At 43.2% G+C, this 27,777-nt stretch overlaps 1 protein-coding gene across 1 annotated transcript; it reads left to right on the forward strand.

Annotated features, from left to right (window-relative positions):
• Positions 1–362: 362 nt before the first annotated feature.
• On the forward strand, positions 363–27,762 carry LOC132207518 (uncharacterized). Its single transcript, XM_059643373.1, has 10 exons — positions 363–383; positions 2,123–2,319; positions 9,317–9,424; positions 9,545–9,701; positions 10,929–11,026; positions 12,115–12,200; positions 18,496–18,640; positions 20,258–20,311; positions 20,638–20,804; positions 26,837–27,762. Exons 1-10 carry the CDS (start codon positions 363–365, stop codon positions 27,748–27,750), a joined length of 1,947 nt encoding a protein of 648 aa, XP_059499356.1. The 3' UTR covers positions 27,751–27,762.
• Positions 27,763–27,777: the final 15 nt, after the last annotated feature.

The following is a 27,777-nucleotide window of genomic DNA, read 5'->3' on the forward strand; positions in this document are numbered from 1 at the left end:
CTCTTTGACTTGTCTGTTTTATCTCCACCTGTCTACTCTATTCACCTTCCATCCAACACCTTGGTATCTTGGACTCCCCAGCATCTGCAGTTCCTATTCTCTCTGGATTCAATGCGAATGGGGTACAATCTCTCCACTGTTGTGAGACTTATGGAAGAAAATGTAAGATGCTTGAATTTGCCTGAGGGGATGGGTAACTCAGGTTCAGGGTATCACTGCAGGATTTCCTCACTGTCGTGTCCCAGGCCCAACCATTTTACGTTGCATCCAGTATAATGTCAGAGGGAAGGATTTTCATTGATGATTGCAGAAGTTTCAGCGGAACACATGAAGAAAGACAAATATGGGTCAATTTCGTGACGATGCAGAGACATTCAGAAGAAGTAAGATGGAATTGGTAGAGAAGAGGAACAAGGTCTTTGTGTCTCTCTGAACAGTAAAAGACACATTCTTCCCCAAAATAATCAAGATTCAATGATCCAGTGAAAGTGTGGAAATGAAACAAATTTGGTCATGCAGAAAGGTTGCATTGGACAAATTAATGAAGCTGATTGAGGGGACAAGATGTCCTTTTTCTGACAATGTTGAAAGAGATGTGGACAGAGACAGTGGATGCATTGATTATCACATTTAAAAATGACATTGACAGCTTAATGTGGACTGATGTTTGGTATTTTGACAAAACTACGCCATTATTTAAACAAGGAAGGAGTACAACAGTGTGAAAAACAGATTTTCAAACCTGACCTCAGTTGCTGAGAAGGTGATTTGTTTTGGAGAAAGCACACAATTCTTTGACAAGTAGAAAAAGTCTCACTGATTCAGCAGTTTCAACACAGAATTCTAAAAGTGAGAACTGAATGGATTTCCTGAAGATCTTCCAAGTAGAGTTCATGTGGCAAAGCAGTGGATATGGTGTATTTTGGATTATCAGAAGGCTTTTGAGAAAGCGCCTCATGGGAATCAATGTTAATGTGCATGGGATTGCTTCCCAAGAAGTTGCAGAGAGGAATCGTGAATTGGAATGCAGAAGGCAGAACTTGTTTCCAAAAATATGATAAGGGAGAAGAGTGTTTTGTTCCTTTCAGAAGTAATGTGTTTTTTTTTCACTTAGAGATTTATACAGGAAAAATAATATCTGTGGAGAGCCAAATAATTTGAATCTGGCACTTCACAATTGGAAGCCAATTGAATTTAAATCTGACCGTTTTGACAACCTTGGGCCAAAACTGTTGTTTGGAAACTGATGTGCATTCCAAGGCATATAAGGAGAGGTCTTTCGAAAATCAGTGCGAGAGCGAACCACCATCTGAGTAATAAGCATAAGTAATAAGACGACTTCGCAAAGAAAACATCCTTGATGGCCAGATCAGTGGAAAAGTTGAGAACAACAGAAGAAAGACGAGTCGACTCTGAGAGAGTAAATTTAAATTTATTTTCTTATTACTTGGAATTTTTTTAGAAGTGGGGCTTGTGTTTGATACATTAGGGAATAGTCAGGAGTTAGGAGGGAACTATTCACTTTGTGACGACTTCTCTTAACTTGCTCACTGTAAGGATTAAATAAATAAATTGTTACTTGTTTCTAAAGTGAGTATCAGTGATATTCGTTCAGTTAACATTTGTTTCTGTGTTACAATACCACCACGAATTCGGCATAATGTCACAAACATGAGAGGAACAGAGAAATTGGAATCAAGATACACTCAGCCACATGTCTTCTCAAATATGAAATACTTACGGATTGACAAAATCTGACTATGATCTGCATCGAAGATAATGAAACAACTTCGAAGAATAGCAGTTTGCATAAAACAGCAAGACAACAGAAATTACATTTTCTGCAATATAATACAATACTTTGATGTTCCCCCTTTCTCAACAACATCATTCAGTCATTGCAGCCCTCCCCATCTCTGTGCACTTAACTAGCTTCTATGCCCTCTTGATTTTGGTAACATCCTGCACCCATTGCAAACCCTCTTATCCCAGACACACCTCTAACCTACTGATTGTTTTTTTTTTCGCTTGACCCTGATAATTGTTTGCCAGATATTGGTTGCTTTAAGGTTTTCGTTGCTTTCTTCTGCGATTGTGACACTCCCTCCCTTGCTCTTGAAAGCCTTTGCCACAACTCTCCCAAACTCGGAAAACTTCTTCAACACCTTCCAGCCTGAGAGAAATTGGCCATTACAATGCACAGGAATTCCAATATTGTCTTCCTTTGGCAAAAGTTAAAGTGTTCAAAACCGGATACTTGGAACTAACAAGTGATGACTTTAAACAAATCATCCAAGTGGCTTGCTCGATCAACTTCATGTAAAAATAACTGAAATGGATATGGTCCCAAAGTACCAGCTCAAGATATGGGAGTCGGCCATTAGAGAGACAAAAGGGTGAACAAAGATATTGATATCACTTTCCTCACATTCCTTGGTGTTGTACATAATTGTGACACCAGTAGAAATCTCTGCGCTACTCCGTCAGCTACAGATGTCCATCCTGAAAATGCCCGACTCAGTTCATCTTCCAAACCTCTCTGACTTATCAATTTTACCGACTCTAATGTATAGTGTCCCAAACCATGGGCTTGTGTTTTTTTTTTAAGGAGTCAAACGTTATCAAACTACTCCTGAAAATCCAGATACATCACATTCATCTATCCCCTGTTGGATAACTCTTCAGAGTCATGCAGTCATAGATTGGTATCATATGGCAACAGACCCTGCGATCCAACTCATCCAGAATGGTCGCATTCCCGAAATGAAACTATTCCCATTTGCCAGTCTTTGCTTACGTTGCTGTACAAATCTTTTCTAAAACACTGAAACAGTGTTTTAAACCTTCTAACTGCACTTGCATATTCCATTCTTCTGACAACTTGTTCTACACACCTATCACCTTGTGTTTGAAAAAGTTCCTGCTCAGGTCCCTTTCAAATCTTTCTCCTGTCAGTTTAAGCCTATGCCCTCTAGTTCTGGGTTTCCCCAACTTTAGGAAAATACCTCAGTTATTTAAAGTACATAGAATATTGAACAGAGGCAGCACAGGAATGTTCACTTCAGACCATGAAGTTGTGCTAAACGTGACACCAAATTGGACGTTTCCCCTCTGCCTCATCCATATCCCTTCATTTCTTGCATATTCATAGGCTTACCTAAAAATCCCTGAAACACCGCTGCTGCACTTGTGCCCACCAGCATCCCTGGCACCACTTTCCACATTCCTGTCACTTTTTATGTAAAAAAAAACTTGCCCCACAAGCCTCCATTGATATTTCCCCCTCTCATCTTAAATGCATTCCACTGAGAATTCGACATTTCAACATTGGGAAGAAAGATTCTGATAGTCAACCTTATCTATGTATCTCAGCATTTTAAAGACTTGTGTCAAGTCTCACTTCAGACTCTGCTGCTTCACCGAAAAGAACCCGGCTTTTTCTTGACTCTCTTTCTCGCTCATACCTTCCAATCCAGACGGCAGCCGAGGAAATATCTTCTGCTCTCTTTGTAAAGCTTCCATGTATTTTATGGAATGTAGCGACAGAATTTAATGCAATATTCAAAGTGTGGCCGAACTAAAGTCTCAGAAAGCTGCAACATGGCAACATAACACTCGCACTTAATTCCCCAACCAACAAAGGCAGCATGCCATACACCTTCTTTATCACCCTGTCTACTTGGTGGAACCACTTTCAGGGAGCTACGTACTTCAACCCCAAAATCTTTCTGTCCATCAATGCTGTTCAGGAACCTGTCATTCGCTGCATACGTTTCCTTAAAATTTGAACTCCCAAAGTGCAGTACCTCACACTTACCTGGATTAAACTCCATCTGCCATCTGACCTCCCACATTGGCAACTGATCTATACCCCGCTGTGCCCTTTGACAAGTTGCTACACTGTGCAAAAATCCATGGATCTTTACACCATCTGCATACTTACCAACACACCCCAACTGCATTTTCATAACAAGCAGCAGGGGTTCCAGTCTGGATCACAGCGGAACACGGCCAGTCGTGGCCCTCCAGCCTGAAAAAAAAACACCCTTCCACCACTACCCTTTGCCTTCGAGTCAACTCGCCAGGCCCGGACCAGATTTGCCCTCGGCTGCTTTGGGAAACGAGAAATGCATTTGCTTCACCACTTGCGAAGATCTTTGCATCCTCACTCTCCATTGGAGTTGTACCTGAGGACTGGAGAGAGGCAAATGTAATTCCTCTCTTCAAGAAAGGAAATAGGGAAAACCCTGGCAATTACAGACCAGTAAGTCTCACGTCAGGCGTCTGCAAGGTGTTAGAAAGGATTCTGAGGGTTCGGATTTATGAGCATCTGTGAGAGCATGGCTTGATTAAATGCAGTCAACACGGCTTTGTGAGGGGCAGGTCATGCCTCACAAACCTTGTCGAGCTCTTTGAGGATGTGACTAGAAACGTTAATGAGGATCGAGCTGTGGATGTTTTGTATATGGAATTCAGCAAGGCATTTGATCAGGTTCCCCATGGTAGGCCCATTCAGAAGGTCAGGAGGAATGGGATACAGGGGAACATAGCTGTCTGAATACAGAATTGGCTGGCCAACAGAAGAAAGTGAGTGGTAGTAGAAGGAAAATATTCTGCCTGGAAGTCGGCATTGAGTGGTGTTCCACAGGGCTCTGTTCTTGGGCCTCGACTGTTTGTAATTTTTATTAATGACTTGGATGAGGTGATTGAAGGATGGGTCAGCAAGTTTGCAGACGACACGAAGGTTGGAGGTGTTATTCACAGTATAGAGGGCTGTTGTAGGCTGCAGCGGGACATTGACAGGATGCAGAGATGGGCTGAGAGGTGGCAGATGGAGTTCAACCTGGATAAATGCGAGGTGATGCATTTTGGAAGGTCGAATTTGAAAGCTGAGTACATGATTAAGGATAGGATTCTTGGCAGTGTGGAGGAACAGAGGGATCTTGGTGTGCAGATACATAGATCCCTTAAAATGGCCAACAAAGTGGACAGGGTTGTTAAGAAAGCATATGGTGTTTTGGCTTTCATTAGCAGGGGGATTGAGTTTAAGAGTCGTGAGATCTTCGTGCAGCTGTATAAAACTTTGGTTAGACCGCACTTGGAATACTGCGTCCAGTTCTGGTCACCCTATTATAGGAAAGAAGTGGAGAGGGTTCAGAGGAGGTTTACCAGGATGCTGCCTGGACTGGAGGGCTTATCTTATGAAGAGAGGTTGACTGAGCTCGGACTTGTTTCATTGGAGAAAAGGAGGAGGAGAGGGGACCTAATTGAGGTATACTAGATAATGAGAGGCATAGATAGAGTTGATAGCCAGAGACTATTTCCCAGGGCAGAAATGGCTAACACGAGGGTTCATAGTTTTAAGGTGGTTGGTGGGAAGTATAAAGGGGATGTCAGAGGCGGGTTCTTTACACAGAGAGTTGTGAGAGCATGGAATGCGTTGCCAGCAGCAGTTGTGGAAGCAAGGTCATTAGGGACATTCAAGAGACTGCTGGACATGCATATGGTCAAAAGAAATTTGAGGGTGCATACATGAGGATCAATGGTCGGCATAACATCGTGGGCTGAAGGGCCTATTCTGTGCTGTACTGTTCTATGTTCTCTGTTCTATGTTCTATGTTAATTGTGAAACCTTGCAGCCCAGTCACCATGGACCCATGCATTTTAATCTTCTGGATGACCCTACAATGAGTGACCATGTCAAAGGCCTTACTAAAATCTATGTGTATAACATCCACTGCTCTAACTTCAACGATCACATTTATCACCTGCTCCAAAAATGCAATCAACTTAGTTAAACATGACGCGCCTGCAAGCAGCCATGCTGACTATCCCTAATTGGGCCATTCTTTTCCAAATGTGATTAAATCCGGTCCCTAAAAATTATCCCCCATAGCTTTCCAACTTCTCGAATAGCTTCCCTTATCAACACCCATCATCATTTGATCAACCTCTATATATTTGCATAAATTTGTAAAATATCTCTTGCGCATTGCATTTCTGAAAGAATACTTCTGCAATCAAGTTTTCTATCATAAAAGAAGATGACACAGGCTTGATGGGCCAAAAGGCCTCTTTTGTACTGTATGAGTCAATGGTTCTCTGAGACAAAACTTGATCCTCAACAAAAGCTGGATGAATGAATGATTCGTTGACGGGACCAGCATTTATTGTCTCTCCGTTGCTGCCCTTGAGGAGGTGATGGTGAGCTGCCTTCCTGAACTGCTGCAGCCAGGAGTTGAATGTTGACCCACACTGCGTTTTTGACGAGGGAGTTCCAGGCTTTTGACCCAAGGACATTGAAGGAATGGTGCACATTGACAAGTCAGGATGGCGAGTGACTCGGAGGGAAACTTGCAGGTGCTGGTGCTCCCAAGTATCTGCTGCCCTGGTACTTCCAGATAGAAGGGTCATGGGTCTGGACTGAGTGAGAAGCCTTGCAAATCACTACAGTACAGCTCATAAATGGTGCACCCTGCCACAACTGAGCTCCATTTCTGAATGGAGTGGATACCTGCCGATTTGATGTCAAACAAACTGCAGGTCAGGTAAATTGGCATTGCTAAATTGCTCATCGTGCTCAGGGATGTGTAGATTAGGTGGGATACCAGGGGATGGGTCTGGGTGTGATGCTCTGATGTTCCGTGTGGACTCAGTGGGCCGAAGGTCCTGTTTCCATACAGCGGGGCTTCGATGATTCTCTGTGGTGTCAGTCAAACAGCCATAATTGTCTCAGATTGTGTCACCCATCCAGGCAAGTAAACTTAGGAACCTCACTCTCACGGGCTTGTTGTGAAGATTCAGTGACAGAATGAAGACTTGAGGATGTCTATTTGGTTTTTATTTTGAGCAGCGTTTGAGACAGGCGCGCCTCGGTGAAAATGAAATAAACAGCTTGCGAGGCTCTGATGATTTTTTTTCCCAAGTTGGAACAACAGAAGCAGTATGACAGGATGGGTTCAAGCTCGCCGAGAACCATGATTTTAATTTAATGTTCAGTCACTGAGACGGTTTCGAAGCTGCCACACATCTGTCCCCGCTGCAGCAATTGTAGCCGCTGACGTGCAGGGCATCCTGTTGTCCTCACTGAGCGATAAACCACCAAATGCAGCTGAAGAGCAGATACAGGAATTAGTTTTGAATATATGTCTGGATTAAAATGTCGAATGATGGCGAGAAAACAAGGGTGTGGTTCTCTAATGTCCTTCAGGGAACGAAACTGCTATCCTTACCTCGTCTGGCCCACATTTGACTCCAGATCCACAGCAATGTGGTTTGTTCTTTGGCGTGAGCATATAACGCCCATCTCCTGTGAATGAAAAAAAAAGAATTAAAAGGAAATGCTTGAGTTCTTGCTTTCTCAGAGTTTTCCCTTGATGTTCTTTCCTCCTGGACTGCGGAAATGCATGTGAGACAATCTTTTTAATTGAATGTGTTAATGGGATGTTATGATATTGGAACAGATGTTGTTCAGGGCTTAAATACTGTATGATGCTGTGAGGTTTTCTGATAGATTTAAGTTATCCCAATTCTTCGTTCTTTTGTTTGTGTTTTAGCTATATTGGATGAATAAAGTGTGTTTTGCTTCAAACCCTGGTCGTCTGACCAATCAAACTGCACCGGTTCACAACGTCTTACATTTGCTTTTAAAAATAAGAGGAAAATCAGATAACTAGAGTGATGTTTATTTCCGCGTCATTTTAAGAGAAGCATATGGTGCTGACTGCAATGATTTCAGATCTCCAAGTGATACATGTCACGGAACGGCTTAATAGCGTCAGCAGGCGGCACTGATGCCTCAGAGAAAAGGACAACCCATGGGGAAAGCGGACGGCAGTGAATGGGGGCCATTGCTGATCATGTCCGACAGCTGGGGCCTCCAAGGAGCCTCAGTCATGAACATTAAACTCTAGTTTGCATCGTTGGAAATAATAGAGATACGGGTGAAAAGATGCCTTGAGAGACAATTTAGTGCACAGTATCACTGCCTTCTGCCTGAAAAGGGTTTTCGCATGGGCTGCTGAGCATCAAGAAGTGCTTTTGGGCACAACATCTGATGGTCTGTTCATGAAATATGTCACTTAAAAGACACAGTCACTGTCAGCCGAGAGGACTGCTTCACTTGAGGGTATCCCGTGCCTCAGGCGAGGGGTGAGGGTAAAACTGTCGAGCCTCCACTTTAAGCAAACAGAAACAAATGGGGCACACGCACACAGAACGTACCCTCGTCTGGAATCGAAACAGAGTTCATGGTGATGGGCAACAGCAGTGTTAGCCACTGAGCCACCCGTTTGCATTTAGAACAGCGCGAGATATTTAATTGCCTCCCATTCGTGTTGAATGCATTATATTTGAACAGGGAATGAACTCACTGCTGCCATCTGTTCGAATGGACTGAGTTAGAAGTCCCACAGTTCCTCAGGTGACCCACAGGATAAACAATTTAAGCTGTCAGACTGTGTAAGCTCCATGTCGGACTCGGGGCATTAACTCAGTGAGTGTCTTCAGCAGGAAGGAACTGGTCAGTACATGGTGGAAATGTATCATCTGTTTAAGCATGTTCAGAAACTTTATTACATGGTTGTTCCTGTTGTTGATGTTCCCAGTGAGTCACTCTAGGCACTGTGTATGTGTAAATCTCTCGCGAGACGCTCTCTGCTTTCATTTCACAACTAACAGTAGATGTAGGCCTGATGCTCACCAAAATACAGATAGAAAATGACTGATACAATTGTATTGACGGAAAAGTCATGAAATTACCTTGCAGTTTAATCCTACTCCCTCGGTTGTGGGCGATCCTCTTTTTGCACCCGAGGAAGTTATGTATAGGAGCCAAGGTGTCGATCCTCATCATGATAAATTTCTGGAAGCATCAGTCAGTGCAGCATTGTACTGGATGCACGGCACTCGCTGGAACAAACTAAGTTCGATCAATATTAACATCTAGTCTTTTTTGTTACCTAAATATCCATTCAATTGCTCTCCTGTTGTGTTTTAGCCGCACAATATCTTAAAAATAGCTTTGCTATCGGAATCATACATTGGTAATGAACCGAAATTCCTTGTTTTGCTGATGAACTTTCTGCATTAACGGTGTGAAGGTGTCGTCGGCCAGGCAGCATGAATTGGACATCCCTATTTGCCCAGAGGGCAGTCAAGAGTCAACCACATTGCTTTGGGTCTGGACTCATACATTTGCTAGACCAGGTAAGGATGGCAGCTTCCTTCCCTGAATGACATCAGTGAACCAGATGGTTTTATTTTCCCTCAACTATCGGCAATGGATTCATGGTCATCATGAGATTATTACTTCCAGCTGTTTCAAAAGTAAACTTCAAATCCCACCACCTGCCGCTTTGGGATTCGATCCACGTCCCCAGCACTTTATCTGGGTTTCGGGATTAAAAGAGCAGCGGCAAGAACAGTAAGATTTCGGCACCCCTGAAGTTATTAAGTAGCCACTGACATTTTGATCACAATGGAGCACTGTTCCACCATTCAAATTTACTTCTTTACGAACTTCTTTCTCTTGGAATGGCACCAGGTTTCAGGTCGCCTGCCACTTCAATGCACCACTGTGTTCGCTGGTCAACATCGGTGTCCTGGGCTTGCTGCAGTGCTCCAGTCAGGCTCAGCGTGAGCTGGAAGAACAGAATAATATTTTCTGCTTGGGAACCCCAAAGCCTTCAATATTGAGATGGGTAATATTAGACACTGAGTGCATTCTCCCATCTCCTTTGCCCACATCCACATATTGGGCCCTTTCATGATATGGGCTGCTTTCAGCACAGCCAAACTATTCTCACCTACTCATTATCTCCAAGATCAGCTTTCCTCCTTGCTGGCCTTTTTACCACATAGGACCTGGCAATCACAGCGTGGTCCCGTATTTAACACCCATCCGTAGTTCTCCTTCAGAAGGTGTCGGGGAGCTGCCTTCTTGATCCACTGCATTCCATGTGCTGAATGTAGACTCACCATGCCCTCAGAAAGGGCATTCTCGGATTTTGATCCAATGACATTGAAGGAACAGCTATATGTTTCCACATCTGGATGGTGAGTGGGTGGGAGGTGAATTTGCAGGGAATGGTTTCTCATGAATCTGATTCCCTTATCGTTCTGGATGGGAGCAATTAATGCGGCTTACTCTCAACCACTCCTTGTGTGTCTAACTTTTTTCACTCTCGCTCTCTCTCTCTCTCTCTCTCTGTGGGCTCTGCCTCTCCATATCTGCTGACTCCTTTGAACGCCACACCCCCTGTCCTCCACACTCCACAATTTCCAACTGCTGTCCTTTCTGAATAAGGGTCACTGTGAACAGAAAGTGAACTCTGTTTCTCACTTCACTGATGCTCTCGACCTGTTGAGATATTCCAGCAATTTCTGTTTCTGTTTCAGATCGTCAACACCTGTCTTCCTTTATTTTATCCTCTCTATGAGTGCATCTTCTCACTTCTGTATAATGACTTTGAAGGCATTCTGTTTTCTGGATTGCTAACGAACCCATATCGGAACACAAACCTGTGATACCGAGACTGAGATCCTGTCTCATTGAAAGTGCGGTCTCTAACAATGTAGCCCACCCTAACTCTGCAAGCACTGACAATGACTGACCATTAATGTTCAGCCTCTTAACCCTTTTCTATTTGTTACAGTTAACCTGTGAGGAATTATAATCCTGTGCCGCAGAAAGTGTGGTATCTCTGCATGTACTGATCAAGACCTGGTGGGCATGGCACCTGCAGATCTGCTGCTCACTATCACTCTGTCATCTTGTGGTGCATCAGTTCTTGTTAATTCCCAGGATCATTCCTGAACATCACCCCTTTGTGTAGTATTAACTTTGTCCTGGTGATGCAGTAACAGATTGTTCAGTTTGGATCACTGTCACGTTTTCCTCTGATCCATTTGTTGCCATTTGTTGCCAGAAGTTGAAAACCAAATATTGCACCAAGAAAACTGCAGCAGCCGCTCTGGAAACAACAGGCACTCTGCTTTGTTTCAAAAATATTCCCACTTACTTCAGGTACGAAATTTTCAGAACCTATAACAATTTCGAGTGGTCCTGCTCGAATACTGAAGAATACTATGAAAATTCCATATGGATAGGATAAAAGATGTTTGAAAAGGTCTTAACTCCAATGAACCCATCTGTTTTAATTCGCTGACAAAAACTCTGACAGTCAGACGCATTTTTGTGGCCAGTCGGGCCCAGAAGTGACTGAAGGATCAAAGCAAGAGGCAGGAACATTGTTACACAGAAATGGAGAGCGGCAGAAAGTCCATCATTTTACTCTTCGTGATATCAGGTAGTTTCATCCTTCTTTGGTTTTGTTACCTTTTGAATTATTTTAATGCTTTCGCCCTGATATTGAATCGCACTTCTGAAGATATATTCCTGTGTGTTGCAAGTATGCTCCGGGATGTAAGCTGCTGCACAAACACATTTATTTACCTAGCAACACTCTCCAAGTTCGGAGAAAAAGTCACAAACACCTTGATGATTCCTTATTCGCAAATTATTCACTGTAATCATCAATAAAACAAATGGTAATTCCACATCATGTGAAGGGTAATAGATAATAGTGATTGCTGAATGAATGACGGAATAGAAAGGTTCTGTAGGAGCAAATATGTCTAATATTAGCGATGATGAAATGGATGCACTAATAATAAAAGGTTCCTACAAACAAGAGACAGCATTAAACAGCACGTTTTTAGTGATACAAAAGGTTACTGCATCAAGAGCAATCGGTCGGATGAAGAAATGGGGAATGAACAGCGTCACAGAGTGTCCTCCGGAGCAGGGCACGAGGCAGAATTCACAGGAAATGTCCTCCTACGTTGGTCTGATTCTTTTCTCACATCAGGAAGAGGATATTATTCTTAGAAAGGCAAAGGCAGTGTGGTGGGTAAGTGCCAATCTGTGAGAATACTTTAAGTAAGATTGTCAGGGAATGTTTTCCTCTCATCATCACAAAATTACAAACAGTGTAGAAAAGGTAAAAATGACTGACCTTGACACCACCGAGGCATTTGGCTATTTGCAGAACAATGGCCCAACGCAGAACAGGAGTCAATGCAATTTGGGGACAATATCTCCTCTATTTGAAGCGTTGTGGAAGACAATGGAAGATGGTCGTATGTGACGAAGAGGGTGTGTAACCCAGCTCCAGGACATCTCTGCAGGATTTCCACAGGTGAGTGAACCAGGCCCAACCATTTACAGTGTATCATCCATGATATCAGAGGAAAGGATGTTCGCTGATGATCCCGCAATGGTCAGCAAAATAGATCAAGGAACACTATTGTCAGTCAATTCCATGAAGAGACAGAAACGGAAATAACAGGAATGAAAGAAACGGCAGAGAAGGAAAACAAGTCCTTGCGACTGTCTGAACAGTGGAAGACGCAGGAAGCGTTCCTGAAAAAAGGCAAGATTCAATGATCCAGTGAAAGTGTGGAACTGAAAGGAATTCAACAATGTAGAGAAGTCGTATTGGAAAACTTCAAGAGGCTGAAAGTTAATGCATTGAGGGGTCAAGCTAGCCTTTGTCTGAGGATGTTGAAAGAGATGTGGGCATAGATAGCGGATGCATTGATTATCACAACTCAAAATATTAATGTCACAATGCGGACTGCTGTTTGGTGTTTTACCAAAACTGCAGTCTTGTTTTGACAAGGCGGAGTACAACAATTTAAAATGCATATCTGTGAACCCGACCTCGGAAATCGGGAAGGTGATCGATTTATTACAAACCCAACGATTATTTGGCAAGTAGGAAAACCTCTGATTCAGTCGAGGCAGCAGGGAATTGTGAAGGGGAGATCTGAGTATATCTGCAGAATATGTTCCTGGCAGAGTTTGTGGGGTGAAGCAGAGGATGTGGTGTATATCGATTATCAGATGGATTTTGACAAAGTGCCTCAAAGTGCCTCATGTTAATGTGCAACACATCGCCAGGAAAATACTTCAATGAATGAAGGAATGAGTCACAGACATGATGGCTGGAAATCAAGATACACTCATACACAAGCCATCTTACATTTTAAATACTTACAGATGGCCAATATCTGACTGTGATCTGATACCATTTCCAAGAAAAACTCATGAAAGAAAATGGCAAAACAACGGAAATGATATTTTCTGCAACATAATAAAATTTAATTGACTCCCTCCCTCTCTCTGCATATCGTTGCAACACAATTCGGGAACAGATGGCCTCCATATCTCTTTAAAATCATTCACTCAATGTAGCCCTCCCTCAGTCTGCAAAATCATCCAACCGCTGGGCACTCACTATCTCTGGAATTTCATTTAATCCCTGCAGCGGTCTCGATCTCGAAAATATCATCCAATCACTGCAGACCTCCCAATCTCTGTAATATCTTTTACACAATGCAGCCCTCCCAAAGTCTGCATCATCATTCAGTCACTCCAGACCTCTCAATCTCTGGAATATCATTCACACAATGCAGCCCTCCCCAACTCTGCATCATTACCCAGTCACTGCAGACCTCCCAATCTGTGTAAAATTATTCAGTCAAAGCAGCCCTCCCAACCTATGTCACATCATTCAGTCAATGTAGCCCTCCCCATACCTGTCACATCATTCACTAACTGCAGCCCTCTCGATGTCTGTAACATCACTCACTCACTGGACGTCTCTCTTCTCTGTCACATCATGCAGTCATTGCAGCATTGCATGTCTCTGTAATATCATTCAGTCACTGCAGCTCTCCCAAACTCTGTTTCATCATTCAATCATTGCAGACGTTCCCATTTCTGTCGCATATTTAACTCACGGCAGCCCTGCCTATCGCTGAAACATCATTCACACACTGCAGCCCTTGTTTTATCTGTGATACATTCAAACACTGCAGCCCTTGCTTTCTCTGTGATATCATTCACTTCCTGCAATCCTCACTATAAGTGTAACATCATTCAATCACTGAACCCCTCCCTCACTCTGCAAAAACTTTCAGCCACTGGGCCCTCACTATCTCTGAAATGTCATTTAATGCTGGCAGCACTCTCTACCGATCTAGGATCATTCAGTCACTGCAGTCAAACCTGTCTCCAGAACATTGTAGAGTCACTGCGGCCTTCCTGTCTCTGAAGCACAATGCACTCAATACAGCGCTCCCTATCGCCATAATATCATTCTCAAACTGCAGCTCTCCAAATCTTTTTCACAGCACTGAACCAATGTAGCCCTCTCTATTTCTGTCATATCATTCAGTCACTGCAGCCCTCCCTTTCTCCATAAAGTTATTCACTCAACCAGCTCTTCATATCAATATAACACTATTCATTAACTGAAGCCATTTCTATCTCTCTGACATCATTCATTTACTGCAACTGTCCGAGTCTCAGCAACATCATTCACTCACTGCAGCTCTTGCTCTTTCTGTAACGTCGTTCACTTACTGCTGTCCTCCCTGTATCTGCAACTTCCTTCACCTCTGGAAGCTCTCCCGCTCATGATAACACACATCAGTCAGTGCTGCTCTTCCTGTCTCTGTCATATCAGTCACTTTCTGCAACTCTTATCTCTGTGACATCATTTCGTTCCTGCAGGTGCTCGCTATCTCTGAAACATCCTTCACTCACTGCAGGCATCCCAATCTCTGCAACATCATTCAGTCATTGCTGACCTCCTTATCTCTGTAACAGTGTTCACTCACTGCAGTTCCCCCGCCCCCAACATTTGCTTCCGTCGTTGAAAGCCATCTGTCTCTGTAACATCATTCACCCTGCAGCCCTCCCGATTTCTGCGATATTATTCACTTCCTGCAATCCTCCCTAGCTCTGAAACATTTGTAACTTCCTGAAATCCTTGCTATCTCTGTCACATCTCTCACTCATCCCAGCCTTCCTATCTCTAGAACAGCATTCAATTACGTCAGCCCTCCCTATATCTGTCAGATCATTCAGTCACATGAGCCCTCCCAACATCGGTAATATCGCTCATTCACTGCAGCTCTCCAGATCTCTGTAATATCAGTGACTTCCGGCAATTCTTATCTCTGTAACATCATTTATTTCCTGCAGTCCTCGCTATCTCTGCACCGTCTTTCATCCACCGCAGGCCTCCCTATCACTGTAACATCAGTCACTCACTGCAGCCCTCCAGAAATCTGCAAACTCATTCAGTCACTGGGCCGTCACTATCTCTGTCATATCATTGGATCCTCTGTAACACTCACTATCTCTATAACATCATTAAGTCACTGCAGCCAAACTAATTTCCAGAGCATCATACTGTCACGGCAGCCTCCCAGTCTCTGTAATATCGTTCACACACTGCGTCCCTACAAATCCCCTTAACACTGTGTTTTAATGTACACTCCTCTACTTCAGCCACATCATTTAGTCAATGCAGACCTCCCTCTATCGATCAGATCATTCACTCCCCTGTCCCTGAAACGTCTAAAAGAGTCAATTCAGCCTTCTCTATCTCTGTAACATCATTCACTCAGTGGGACATCACTATCTCTGTGCCGTCATTCACTTCCTGCCCTCTCCCTGGAACATCGGTCAGTCACTGCAGCCCACCCTCTCTCTGTAACATTATTCAGTCAAAGCCCACACCCCTATCTTTGTAACATCATTCAGTCTCTGCGACCGAACCCGTCTCTGTAACAACAGCCAGTCACTGCACCTGTCCCGATGGCGGAAACATCGGTCATTCACTGCAGCCCTTCCTACTATGTGTCATCATTCACTCACTACAGGCCACCCGATCTCTGTAACATGATTCAGTCACTGAAGGCCTCACTGTCTCATTCAGTCGATGCAGTCCTCCCTATACAAGTATCATCCTTCATTTTCGGCAGCTCTCCCTGTCTCTGCAATATCATTCGGTCACAGTGATTGCCCCTATTTCTGTCATGACATTCCGTGACACAGTCCTCCCTCTCTCTGGAACGTCACTGCGTCACTGCAGGTCTACCATATCTGGAAGATCATTCACTCAGTTCAGACATCCCTATATCTGTGAAATCATTTACCCACTGCAGACAAAGCCACTTCTGTTACATCGTTTACGAAGTGCAGAGCTTCGCGTTTCTTTAACATCATTTACCCACTGCAGACCTTCCTATCTCTGTCAAATCATTTACCCACTGCAGAACTTCCTGTCTCTGTAACATCCTTTACCCACTGAAGGCCGTCCTATCTCTGTAACATCATTTACCCACTGCAGACCTTCCTATCTCTGTAACATCTTTCATCACTGTAGTCAAAACTATCTCTTTCATATCCTACAATCACTGCAGGGGCAGTCATTGCATGATATTGCCGAGACAGGGAGAACTGCAGTGACTGAAACATTGTAAAGATGTAAGGAGGACTGCACTTGAGTGAATGATATTTCAGAATTTGGCAGACCTGCAATTAGCAAATGATTTAGCAGAGAAAGGGAAGGCGCAGATTTCGACTGAGTAATATTACACTGAGAGGTCTGTCTCCAGTGACTGACCGATGCTATAGAAATAGCGAGGACTTCAGTGACGGAATGCTGTTACAGAGACAGGGAGGTGTACTGTGAGTTATGACGTTGGGGTGAGCAGCAGTGATATAATGACATTACAGAGATGGGGAGGGCTGCAGTGACTGTACTGTGTTTTCGAGATAGCTTTGGCTGCAGAGACTGAATTATGTCATGGAGATGGAGAGTGCTGCAGGGATTAAATAATATTCCAGAGGTAGTGATGGTCCAGTGACTGATAGATTTTGCAGGATTAGGGGGTGCTGTAGTGAAGCAATGTTACAGAGACAGGTCGAGCTGCAGTGAGTGAATCATGTTACAGAGATCGGTAGGATTGCAGGAAGTGAGTGCTATTACACAGATAGGCAGTTGAGTAAGTGATATTCCAGAGATAGTGACTGCCCAGTGGCTGAATGAAGTGACAGAGTTAAGAAAGGCTATACTGAGTGAATGATGTTACAGTGTCAGGACGGTTTGCGGTGGCTGAATGATGTGACAGAGATAGAGAGGACGAGAGTGAATGAATGATGCTCCAGAGATAAGGAGGGCTACAGTGACGGAATGATGTTACAAGAATAGGGAGTTCTGCAACATTATTCAGTCGCAGCAGCCCTCCCTTACTCTGTATCACCATTTAGTCACTGCAGTGCTCTCTATCTCTGTAACATCACTCACTAACTGCAGCCCTGCTTATCTCTGTCACATCGGTCAGTCCAGATATCCCACCCTCTCTCTTATATAGTATTAAGTCACTGCACCCCTCCCTATATCCGTAAAATTATTTACTCACTGCAGCCCTCCCCATCTCAGGAACATCATTTACTCACTGCAGAACTCTCTGTTCTCTTAACATCGGCCCCTCACTGCAGCCCTCCCAATCTTTATAACATCAGTGCCTCACTGCAGCCCTCCCAATATCCGGAAAATTATTTAGTCACTGCAGCCCTCCCTATCTCAGTAACATCATTTACTCACTGCAGAACTCTCTGTTCTCTTAACATCGGCCCCTCACTGCAGCCCTCCCTATCTTTATAACATCAGTGTCTCACTGCAGCCCTCCCTATATCCGTAAAATTATTTACTCACTGCAGCCCTCCCCATCTCAGTAACATCATTTACTCACTGCAGAACTCTCTGTTCTCTTAACATCGTTCCCTCACTGCAGCCCTCCCTATCTTTATAACATCAGTCCCTCACTGCAGCCTCCCTATCTTTATAACATCAGTCCCTCACTGCAGTCCTCCCTATCGTTATAACATCAGTGCCTCACTGCAGCCCTTCCTATCTTTATAACATCAGTGCCTCACCGCAGCCCTTCCGATCTATATAACATCAGTCCCTCACTGCAGCCCTTCCTATCTTTATAACATCAGTGCCTCACTGCAGCCCTTCCTATCTTTATAACATCAGTCCCTCACTGCAGCCGTTCCTATCATTATAACATCAGTCCCTCAATGCAGCCCTTCCTATCTTTGTAACATCAGTCCCTCACTGCAGCCCTTCCTATCTTTATAACATCAGTGCCTCACTGCAACCCTTCCTATCTGTATAACATCAGTCCCTCACTGCAGCCCTTCCTAGCTTTATAACATCTGTCCCTCACTGCAGCCCTTCCTATCTTTATAACATCTGTCCCTCACTGCCGCCCTTCCTATCTCTGTTACATCAGTCAGTCAGTGCAGCACATCCTCAGTCTGTGACATCATTCAAAGCAGTCCTCCCGTTCTCTGAAACATCATTGATTCACTGCCGCCCTCCCCATCTCTGTAATATCACTCAGTAACTGCAGCCCTCCCCATCTCTGTAATATCCTGCAATCCTCCCTATCCCCTTAACATCATTAACTTCCTTCAGATCTCCCTGTCTCTGCAACATCACTCATTCACTGCAGCCCTCCCTCTCTCTGTTACATCATTCACTCTCTGCAGCCCGACCCATCTCCGTATCATTTTTCAATCCCTGCAAACCTCCCTATCTCTGTAAGATCATTCACTCTCTGCAGCCCAGGACTATAGAAATGCATGTGAGACAATTTATTTCACCGAATGTGTTTCGGCCAAGGGTGAGTTTATGGAATGTTACTGCAATGGAACGGATGGGTTTGAGGATTTAAATAATGTATCATTCTGTCAGATTTTCCGACAGAGGTAAGTTATTCCAATTCTTCTTTCCTTTGTTGGTGTCTAACATATTGTGTAATAATAAAGTGGATGTTGCTTCAAACCTGGTACATTGACCAATCGAATTAGACCCCGAACATAACGTTTCAATACATGGAATGTATTGGTCAAAAGATCCAGTCACTGTCACTGGAGAGGACTGCTCCCCCTGAGGGGTCCCCGTGCCTCAGGCGCAAGTGAGGTTGAGATGGGAAGGCCTTCATTTTAAGCAAAAAGAAATGAACAGAGGAAACCCAAGTAAACACGAGGAGAATGTGCAAACTCCACACAGGCATCGCCCAAGGCTGGAACTGAAACAGGGTTTTTGGCACGGTGCATTCGCAGTGCTCACCAGCTTTCAATTGGGCCAACAAGCGATACTGAATTGCTTCCAATTGCAGATAAAATGCCCCATAATGACTGCTTCACCTGTGGGGTTACCACACCTGAGGTGAGGTGTGACTGTGAGGAGATGGAAGCTTCATTTCAAATAAATAAAGAATGAATGGAAATGCAAACTCAACTCGTGCAATAATGGAATCCACGCTGTTTGTATCAATCCGGAAGTACACACCAATCATCCAACCAACTGCGCCCAGGCAGCATCAGCAATCTCGTGCCTTCACACCCTGGAAAAAGCAAGTGAACCGTCTCTGGACTGCTCTCAATGTCACTTTAGTCTTTCCTCAGAAAAGAAACAGAGATTGATTGGCATCTATTCTGTTGAGCCGAGTAAAGTTCAGTGCAAGCACATCTTCTTGTTGTCTGCCGATAACAGAGTCTTATATATTACGATGTGTAACATCCAGCAGACGACAGCCTGCCACAAAAGTCGTGAATTGATTGTTTCATTTCTTACGGAAGTTCCTTTCAACCTCCCAGGTTTACTGTTTAAACAAGGCCTGGCTGTAAACGGACAAACGGCATTAATCGGTTGATTCAATGTATCACCTTTGAACAAAAGAGTTACACTCGCTATTTTCTATTGTAAATGAACTCTACCTTAACCTAATGTAGTTTGGAAATTAAAACAAACACACAACTATCTTACTATTGACTTATTTTAAAAGTATTGGATGAAACCTGTCGGGACCCGTGGAATTATCAAGTCGCACTTCCAACAATTTCCTCATCAATACTTCCCTGGTGGTTCCGATTTTCTTGAGTTCCTTCCTATCAATTGCTGATTTACAGCTGTTTCCAGCACGCTGCTTGTAATCTTTCTCCCGAAAACTGATGCAAAGTATCTGTTTAATTCCTCTGCCATCTCTTTATCCTGGATTATGAATTCCCGAGACTCATTTCCTGTCGGACTAACAGTTACTCTGTTAACTCAGAGACCCCATTTCTTTTTTAAAATGTCTGGAGAATCCGGTCCTTTCTCTATTTTCGTATCTTTTGCCAAGTTTCTCTTTTACTCTCAAACTTTTCTCTTGATTAGGCCTTGAGTAATTTTTGCTTTTATACATTACACACACACACACACACACACACACACACACACACACAGACATATATATATATATAATATATTTATGGTTTTGGTTAGACGATATGCATCAATTTGAGGGCCTTTATCTGTAAAAAGTTCTTTATTATTGGCAGGTCTGCATCAGGTGGAGACTCTGTACACTTGAAGAAGCCCAATCGACTACACCAGTGAGTATGGGTTGGGTTCTCAGTATTGGTCGGAGAGTCTGTATCAGTGCTGATGTCTCTGCCAGCTGTGGGGCCATTATTTCTTGTGTGTGAAGTCTGCAGAGAGGGATTGATGTCTTGCACGTGGAGAGCACTACACATGACAAAATGCTGCCTCTACTTTTTTTCTTACATATTTACTGTGATCTGGCTTGCGCAATTGGGCCTTGGTGTTGAATACATTACATTTCAACAGGGAGTTAACTCCCTGGTGTAATCTGTTCAAGTGGGAGCTAAAGAAAATCTGGTTGACGTTTAAGTCCCACAGTTCCTCGGGTGACCCACAGGACAGACAATAAAAGCTGTCAGACTGTGTTACCTCCAAGTCGGACTCAGAGTATCAACTCAGCGATTGCAGCACAAAGGGACTGGTCAGTAAACGTGGAAATGCATCGGCCGATTGAGCACATTCAGAAAATTTATTATCTGGTTCTTGCTGTTATTGGTGTTCCTGGTGAGTCACTCAAGGCACTGTGTTTGTGTAAATTGCTTGTGCGATGCTCTCTGCTTTCACTTTTCAACTGAGAATGTTAGATAAGGGCCTGATGCTCACCAAAATAGAGATGAAAATGACACAATTACATTGACGGAAAGTCACAAAATTACTATCCAGTTTGATTCTACTATCCCCAGCTGTGAACAATCCTCTGTGTGTATCTGAGAAAGTTATGCATAGGAGCCAGAGATTTGATTCACATCATGATAAATTAATGAAATTTCTGTTTGTGCGGAATTGTATTGGAAGCATATCACTCGCTCAAATGAACGAAGGTGGATCGATGCTGACAATCAAGTCGATTGTATAAAATACAATGGTAACTTTGAGTTACCATTGTATTTTATCAGCACAATATATTAAGAATTGCTTTAATATTGAGATCATCCATTGGTTATAAGTCGAAATTTCTTGGTTTTCTATTGAACTATTCCAAAAGGAACAGTTATCATGTCATCACTAGCTTTTCAGTCACAATGAGCACTGTTACAACATTCACATCCACTTCTTAATGAACACGAATGTTGTTGCTGTATGAATGACACTGAGTTTCTGTTTGCCTGCCATTCCAAGACACCACTGTGTTCCCTGGCCAACATCAATGCCTCGGGTATGCTGCAGTCCTCCGGTCAAGATCAGTGATAGCTGGAAGAACAGAATCACATTTTCTGCCTCAGAACCCTGAAGCCTTGAATATTTAGACAATAATATTAAACCCTGAGCGCCTTTTTCCATGTCCTTTACCCACCCTACCCAGGCTGTGTCATGACATGGTCTGTTTTTATAATAGCCAACCTATTTTTACGGCCTCATTATGCCCCAAGATCAGCATTCCGACTCCCGTGGCTTTATTCCTTCATCGGACCTGGCAATCACTGGCTGGTCTGGCATTTATTACCCGTCCACAGCCGGCCTTGAGAAGATGGTGGTGAGCTGCTTTCTTGAGTCATCTGCAGCCCATGTGCTGAAGGAAGACTAACAATGCCCTCAGGGATTTTATTCCAGGATTTTGACCCAGTGACATTGAAGGAACAGCAATCTGTTTCCATGTCAGATTGGTGAGTGGCGTGCAGGGGAATTTGAAGGGAATGGTTTGCTCGTGTATTTGCTGCCCTTGTCCTTCAGCATGGAAGTGATTGATGTGGCTTATGATCATCCACCCTTTGCCTGTCTAACTTTCTTCCATTCTCTCTCTCTCTCTTTCTCTCTGTGGGCTCTGCGTCCACCTACCCGCTGACTCATTTGAACCCCCTCCCACATCCCCTGTCTTCGGCACTGCACGTTTTCCAACTGTTGTCCTTTCTGAAGAAGGGTCATTGGGTTCAGAAAGTGAACTCTGTTTCTCACTTCACAAATGTAACCAGACCAGCTGAGATACTCCAGCAATTTCTGTTTCTGTTTCAGATCATTACCATATACCATTCTTTGTTTTATCCTTTCTATAAGTACGTCTTCTTACTCGACAAAGAAATGACTTAAAAGGCATTCCAGTTTCTGGATTGCTGACCACTCATATTGGAACATAATCCTGAGACACTGTGGTTCATGACTGAATATTATTGGTATTAGCCAGGTTTAATTTTGAGCTGAGCTGCTAGATTTGATTTCTCAATGTTTCAGATTTTTTCAAGTGTAATATGATGAATGTATTGAAAGCAGAAACACCAGGGGCTTGCACTACTAAGGTTCTTGGATGATCATTAAATGTTCTTCGCCATTGAATGAATGGCCCCAGGCTTTGAGAACTGAAAGAGAAATGAAACTTTGCTTGGATTTGACACCCTGCTCAAATCATAACCTGAAACAAATGCTCGCACTCAATCAGATATTCATTTTGTCCAAGTATTTTGTAAGCGTTCTGGTCTGTTAAAAATGATATATTAAGCTCTGTTGTGATTACTGTTCTTACCATGTGCAGTGTACAAGTTTGTACGAGCTTACAGATGAACTTACCAATTCGATTCAAGAGAAGGCTTACTCCCTTCAAATCTGCCCCTCCATTGACTACCGTCATGGCTGAACTGATTTGAACCTTAAATCCACCAACCCCTGAAAATCCTTCATTTCTGTGCTGACCAAGAATTCATCCCCCTCTACTTTAAACAATATTCAAAGATTCTCCCTCCACAGGCATTTCAGGACAAGACTATCAAAGACTGATGGCCACCTTTAATTTTAATAAAATGTCGCCTCTTCCCTCCTTAAACTGAGCCACCAATTATTTTGAAATATTTACCTCTCCTTCGATACTATCCTCCCATATGGAATGTTCTCTTGGTAGTCAACCTGTCGCGACTCTATAAACTCTTCTGTGTTGAAATCTATTCAAATCTTAGATTTCTAGACTTCTGCAGATGCAAAATTAACCTTCTGAAGAAATGTTCATGACAGGACAACTCGCTCATCCTAGCTTTTACAACACGTGGAAGTGCGCTTCTAATACAGGTATATCCATCCAATGGCATACACAGTCGTCTCACATTATTTACTGTAACAAATCATTCTTATTTTTGTCATAAATTCCCGTCTCAATTCACAGCGACAGTGTTGATCATCTTCGTTTATTTTTGTCCCTGTAGGTAAGTTTTTTTTTGTTTAAAATTTCTTTTCAATTCTTGCTCTGGGAGAAGAAGAGACCGCTCTCTGTATCACTCATACCTCACATCAAAGCAGCATTTTGACAAAGGCCTTCTGCATCCTTTCCAGATCCTTGGTGTAATGTGGCGACCAGAATTGAATGCAACACTTTATGAGAAGCCTAGCCACGGTCTTACGATGTTGCAACATAACATCCTGACTCTTCTACTCAATGCCTCAACCAGTAAAGGCAAGCATGCCACATGCCGTTTTTACCACCCTATGTACTTGTCTGACCATTTTCAGCTACAAATTTGAAACCCAAGATCATCTGCACATCAGTACTGTTCGAGTTCCTGCCATTCAACATGTTGCTGTAGTTGAGAGAGTGCAGAAAAGATTTTCAATGACGCTGCTGGAGCTGAAGGTTTTGAGTTTTATGGAGAGGCTGAATAGGCTGCTCACTTTATTTCTGGAATCCTGGAGGCTGAGGGGCTGACAAAATCCTGAGAAGTATGGATCAGGTAATGAGCCAAGGCTTTCCTCTGAGGGTATGGAATGAGAAGGCACTGGTTTAAGGTGAGAGGGGAAAGATTTAAAAAGGATCCGAGGAGTAACATTTTTCGCATGTCAATTATGGTTCCATAGAACCAGAATCAAGGGACAATTCAGTCAGTGGCCATTCAACTGACACCCCATTTTAATACCACATTCTCGCTGCTTCCAACGTAACCTTGCAGGTTACCACTCTGCCGGGAAATTACCATAACCCTTGTAACTGCTTCAGTTTTTTCCACCTCAGTGACCAAACGTGGCAGCGGCATTCAGATACCCAACACCATCTAGATGAATGAAAAAATCAGCTGCAGATGCTGGAAAACTGACATGAAAGTAGACAGCTCTGGAAGTATCTGTACAGACATCAACAAACTTCATGTTTTGTGTCCAGTGAACCTACTTCAGAACTGACAGTAGCAAGATAAAGGTGGTATGTATGATCCTGAAAGGGAACTGATGGGAAGGAGTGAGGAGATAGGTGGAGCCAGAGCCCAGAAAGTAAGAACAGCAGTTAATCAGACAAACGGATGGTTGACAGAAAGACAAGGAAGGAGGAAACCTGGCAATGAGGTTAATGATGAGGTGAAAATGAGTTAGCAGTGCTGAAAGTAGTCCATGTGATCACAAAGCTTGAGACGTGGGGGCTGGGGTAAAGACCATGAAAGGAGGTGAACTGGTTCAAATAAAATGAAAGTCGATATTGAGTTCTGAGGGCTGCAGGGTCTCCAACCAAAAGAGAGATTTTGCAAGGAAAGGTTCAAATGGAAATCCCATGGGAGAGAGCGGCAGAACCACCTTCTGGATGAAAATGTTTTTCCATCATGCCCTCTAACCATTCTACTCGTTACCTTAAATCTCTACCCTGTGACAACTGCCATTTCTGCACAGGGAAATTTGTCATCCATGCCCAACCTATCAAATGCCGTCTTCATTCGATTATTATCTTGTTTAGTTGGCTTATCGATGGTTCTTCAGAACTCTTCTATCTCCTGCTTTAAGCATAAGCATAATACTGTCTGCTGTTTAGTCTTCTAATGAAGTTCTGAACATTATTGATGAGCAGATGGGTGACACTGCTCTCCTTCCACACAGTTTCAAAATACAATGATGCTCTTTGAACAGTTCATTAAACAGCTGCCTTGAATATTACAATGGAAGATTTAAAGAAATGAATGTCACAAAATTATGAAATAGGATTTCTTTTCTTTCTGGAATCAGATAGCAAAAGAAAACAATAAGGAAGTAAGTTTCTAATGGAAAAGAAATCAGATTGGCCAAGTGCCATGATTTACAGCTTGCTTGAGGAACATCAGCACATGGGAAGAGGAATCGGCTATTCATTCAAGTCTGCCATGCCAGTTAGTACAGTCTTGCTGATTAATTTATTCAATACCTTTCATGCTGAGAGGCCATGTTAGCTTTCACACCATTGATAATAAAGAAAGAGTCTGCCTGAAATGTGCTGGAAGACTCAGTGTCCTCAAATGGCTGGATTAGATAATTCTCAAGATTCATAGACATTGGTGGGAGAGTAGAAAGTGAAAAGGGTGATCCAAGAGCAGAAAGGGACCTTGATTAACTGGGCCAGTGGGCAGAGGGTTGCCATATGTAGTTTAATTGAGGTAAATGCGAGGTGCTCCATTTTTGTAAGTCAAAACAGGACTGGAATCATCCAGCTAATGCTGGTGCCCTGGGCAGTGACCTCAAAATAAGGGATAAAAGGGCGAAGGTACATAAGCTCCTTGCAAGTGGCATCAAAGATCGACAGGGTGATTAAGAGAGGGTGAATTGGCATACTTCCCTTCATTGGTCAGTGCATTGAGCACATGAGTTGTTGCTGAAAAAAAACATTGAGAAAGCCACATTTGGAGTAGTGCACACAATTCTCGTCGCCCTGCGATGGGAAGGATGTTATTAAACTGGAAAGGGTACATGAAAAGATTTCCATGGATGTTATCAAACTTGTGTCTCTAAGTCGTAACTAGCAGTCGAAAAGGCTCGGACTTTGTTTTTCCCTGTAGCATCAAAGTCTGAGTGTAGCCTGAGAGAGGTTTATAAAATAACAAAGGGCACAGATAAGATGAATAGGAAATGACTATTTTTTGACCCCAGGATTATGCAGTCCAAAACTAGAGGGCACAGGCTTAAGGTGGCACAAGTGAGATTTTAAAGAAACCTGAGAGTCAACTTGTTCACCAGAGGATGATACATGTTTGGAATGAGCTGCCAGAGGAAGTGATAGAGGCTGGTATAATGAGAACACTTAAAAGGCATTGAGATGGGTACATGGATGGGAAAGGTTGAGAGGGAAATGGACCACATCCAGGCAAATAGAACTCATTCAGTTTCGGAATGCTGGCCAGCATGGGCGAGTTTGACCTAAGGGTCTGTTTCTGTGCTGTATGACTCCATCACTATGCGACTGTACCTGAGAAAAACATTTCTGCTCACGTTAGTCCTACATTGCAGCCCTCTGCAAATCTGGAATCCCCAGTTTCTTCTGGGCTTCTCCCTACCTCCGATTGATCATTGAATAGAGATGTGAACCTGGGCTTCTCAAATTATTTGGAAGTGTGCTGATACTTCGTTCAACATCTAAAGATGGGGCATGGGGGATAAATGGCTCCCCTGCCTCTGGCAGCAAATGAATATTCAATCTGCTTGCTTAACCCTGTCAACCCAGGACTGCAAGTGGATTGGGTCAAGATTGCAATTTGTTTTACATTATTTTCAACTCACCACAAGCCAACAGACAAGTTTCAGATTGTAATGTTCTATCCATTCAGTTTGAACCAAGCACTAACAATGACTGACCATTAATTCTTAGCCTCTTAATCCTTTTCCATTTGTTACAGTTAACCTACTAGGAATTATAATCCTGTCTCGTGGAAAGTGTGGTCTCTCTGCATGTACTACTCAATACCTGGTGGCCATGGCAACTGCAGATCTTCTGGTCATTATCACTTCTGTCATCTTGTGGCGAATCAGTTATTATTATTTCCCAGGATCATTCCTGGACATCACCCCTTTGTGTAGTATTAATTCTGCCCTGGTGTCTGCAGCAACAGATTGCTCTGTCTGGTTCACTGTCACATTTTCCTCTGATCGATTTGTGGCAATTTGTTGCCAGAAACTGAAATCAAAATACTGCACTGCGAGAAATGCAGCTGTGGTTCTAGCAGTAACATCTACCCTGCTCTGCTTCAAAAATGTCCCCTGGTACTTTACGTACGAAAGCATGGTGATAATCGACAATGTGCCATGGTTCTGTGCTGCAAAAGCCAGCTATTATAACGATCCTGGATGGGTGGGATTTGATTGGTTTGTTACAGTTTTAACCCCTTTGCTCCCATTCGCTTTATTTCTGTTGCTCAATGCTCTGACGGTCAGGCACATTTTACTGGCCAGTCAGATCCGGAAGAGACTGCGGGGTCAGAGCAAAGGAGAGAGTAGCAGTGACCCAGAGATGGAGAGCCGAAGGAAATCTATGATTTTACTCTTCACCATATCCGGCAGTTTCATCCTCCTGTGGTCTGTGCATGTCATAGAATTCTTATATTATACCATTTTAGGAATCGATCCCCAGAGGGATTACAATGAATCGGAATATATCTTTAAGCAAGTCGGATGGATGATGCGAGATTTAAGTTGCTGCACAAACACTTTTATTTATGGGGTCACTCAATCGAAGTTCAGAGACCAGGTAAAGTGTGTGCTGAAATATCCAGTTATGTCAATATTTCATCTCATTAATAAAGAAAAAAAGTGAGAACTGAATATGTTTCAATCAGATCGC

Source organism: Stegostoma tigrinum, chromosome X, assembly GCF_030684315.1.
Source record: "Stegostoma tigrinum isolate sSteTig4 chromosome X, sSteTig4.hap1, whole genome shotgun sequence".
NCBI lineage: Eukaryota > Metazoa > Chordata > Chondrichthyes > Orectolobiformes > Stegostomatidae > Stegostoma > Stegostoma tigrinum.

Excerpts from the sequence above, each read along its gene's own strand:
- LOC132207518 (XM_059643373.1), top strand. The coding sequence starts at position 363 with ATGCAGAGACATTCAGAAGAA. Across the intron at positions 9,425-9,544 it reads AAAGAGCAGCGGCAAGAACA|GTTTCAGGTCGCCTGCCACT; the intron begins GTAAGATTTCGG and ends GAATGGCACCAG. Across the intron at positions 11,027-12,114 it reads AATATTCCCACTTACTTCAG|CGTTGTGGAAGACAATGGAA; the intron begins GTACGAAATTTT and ends CTCTATTTGAAG.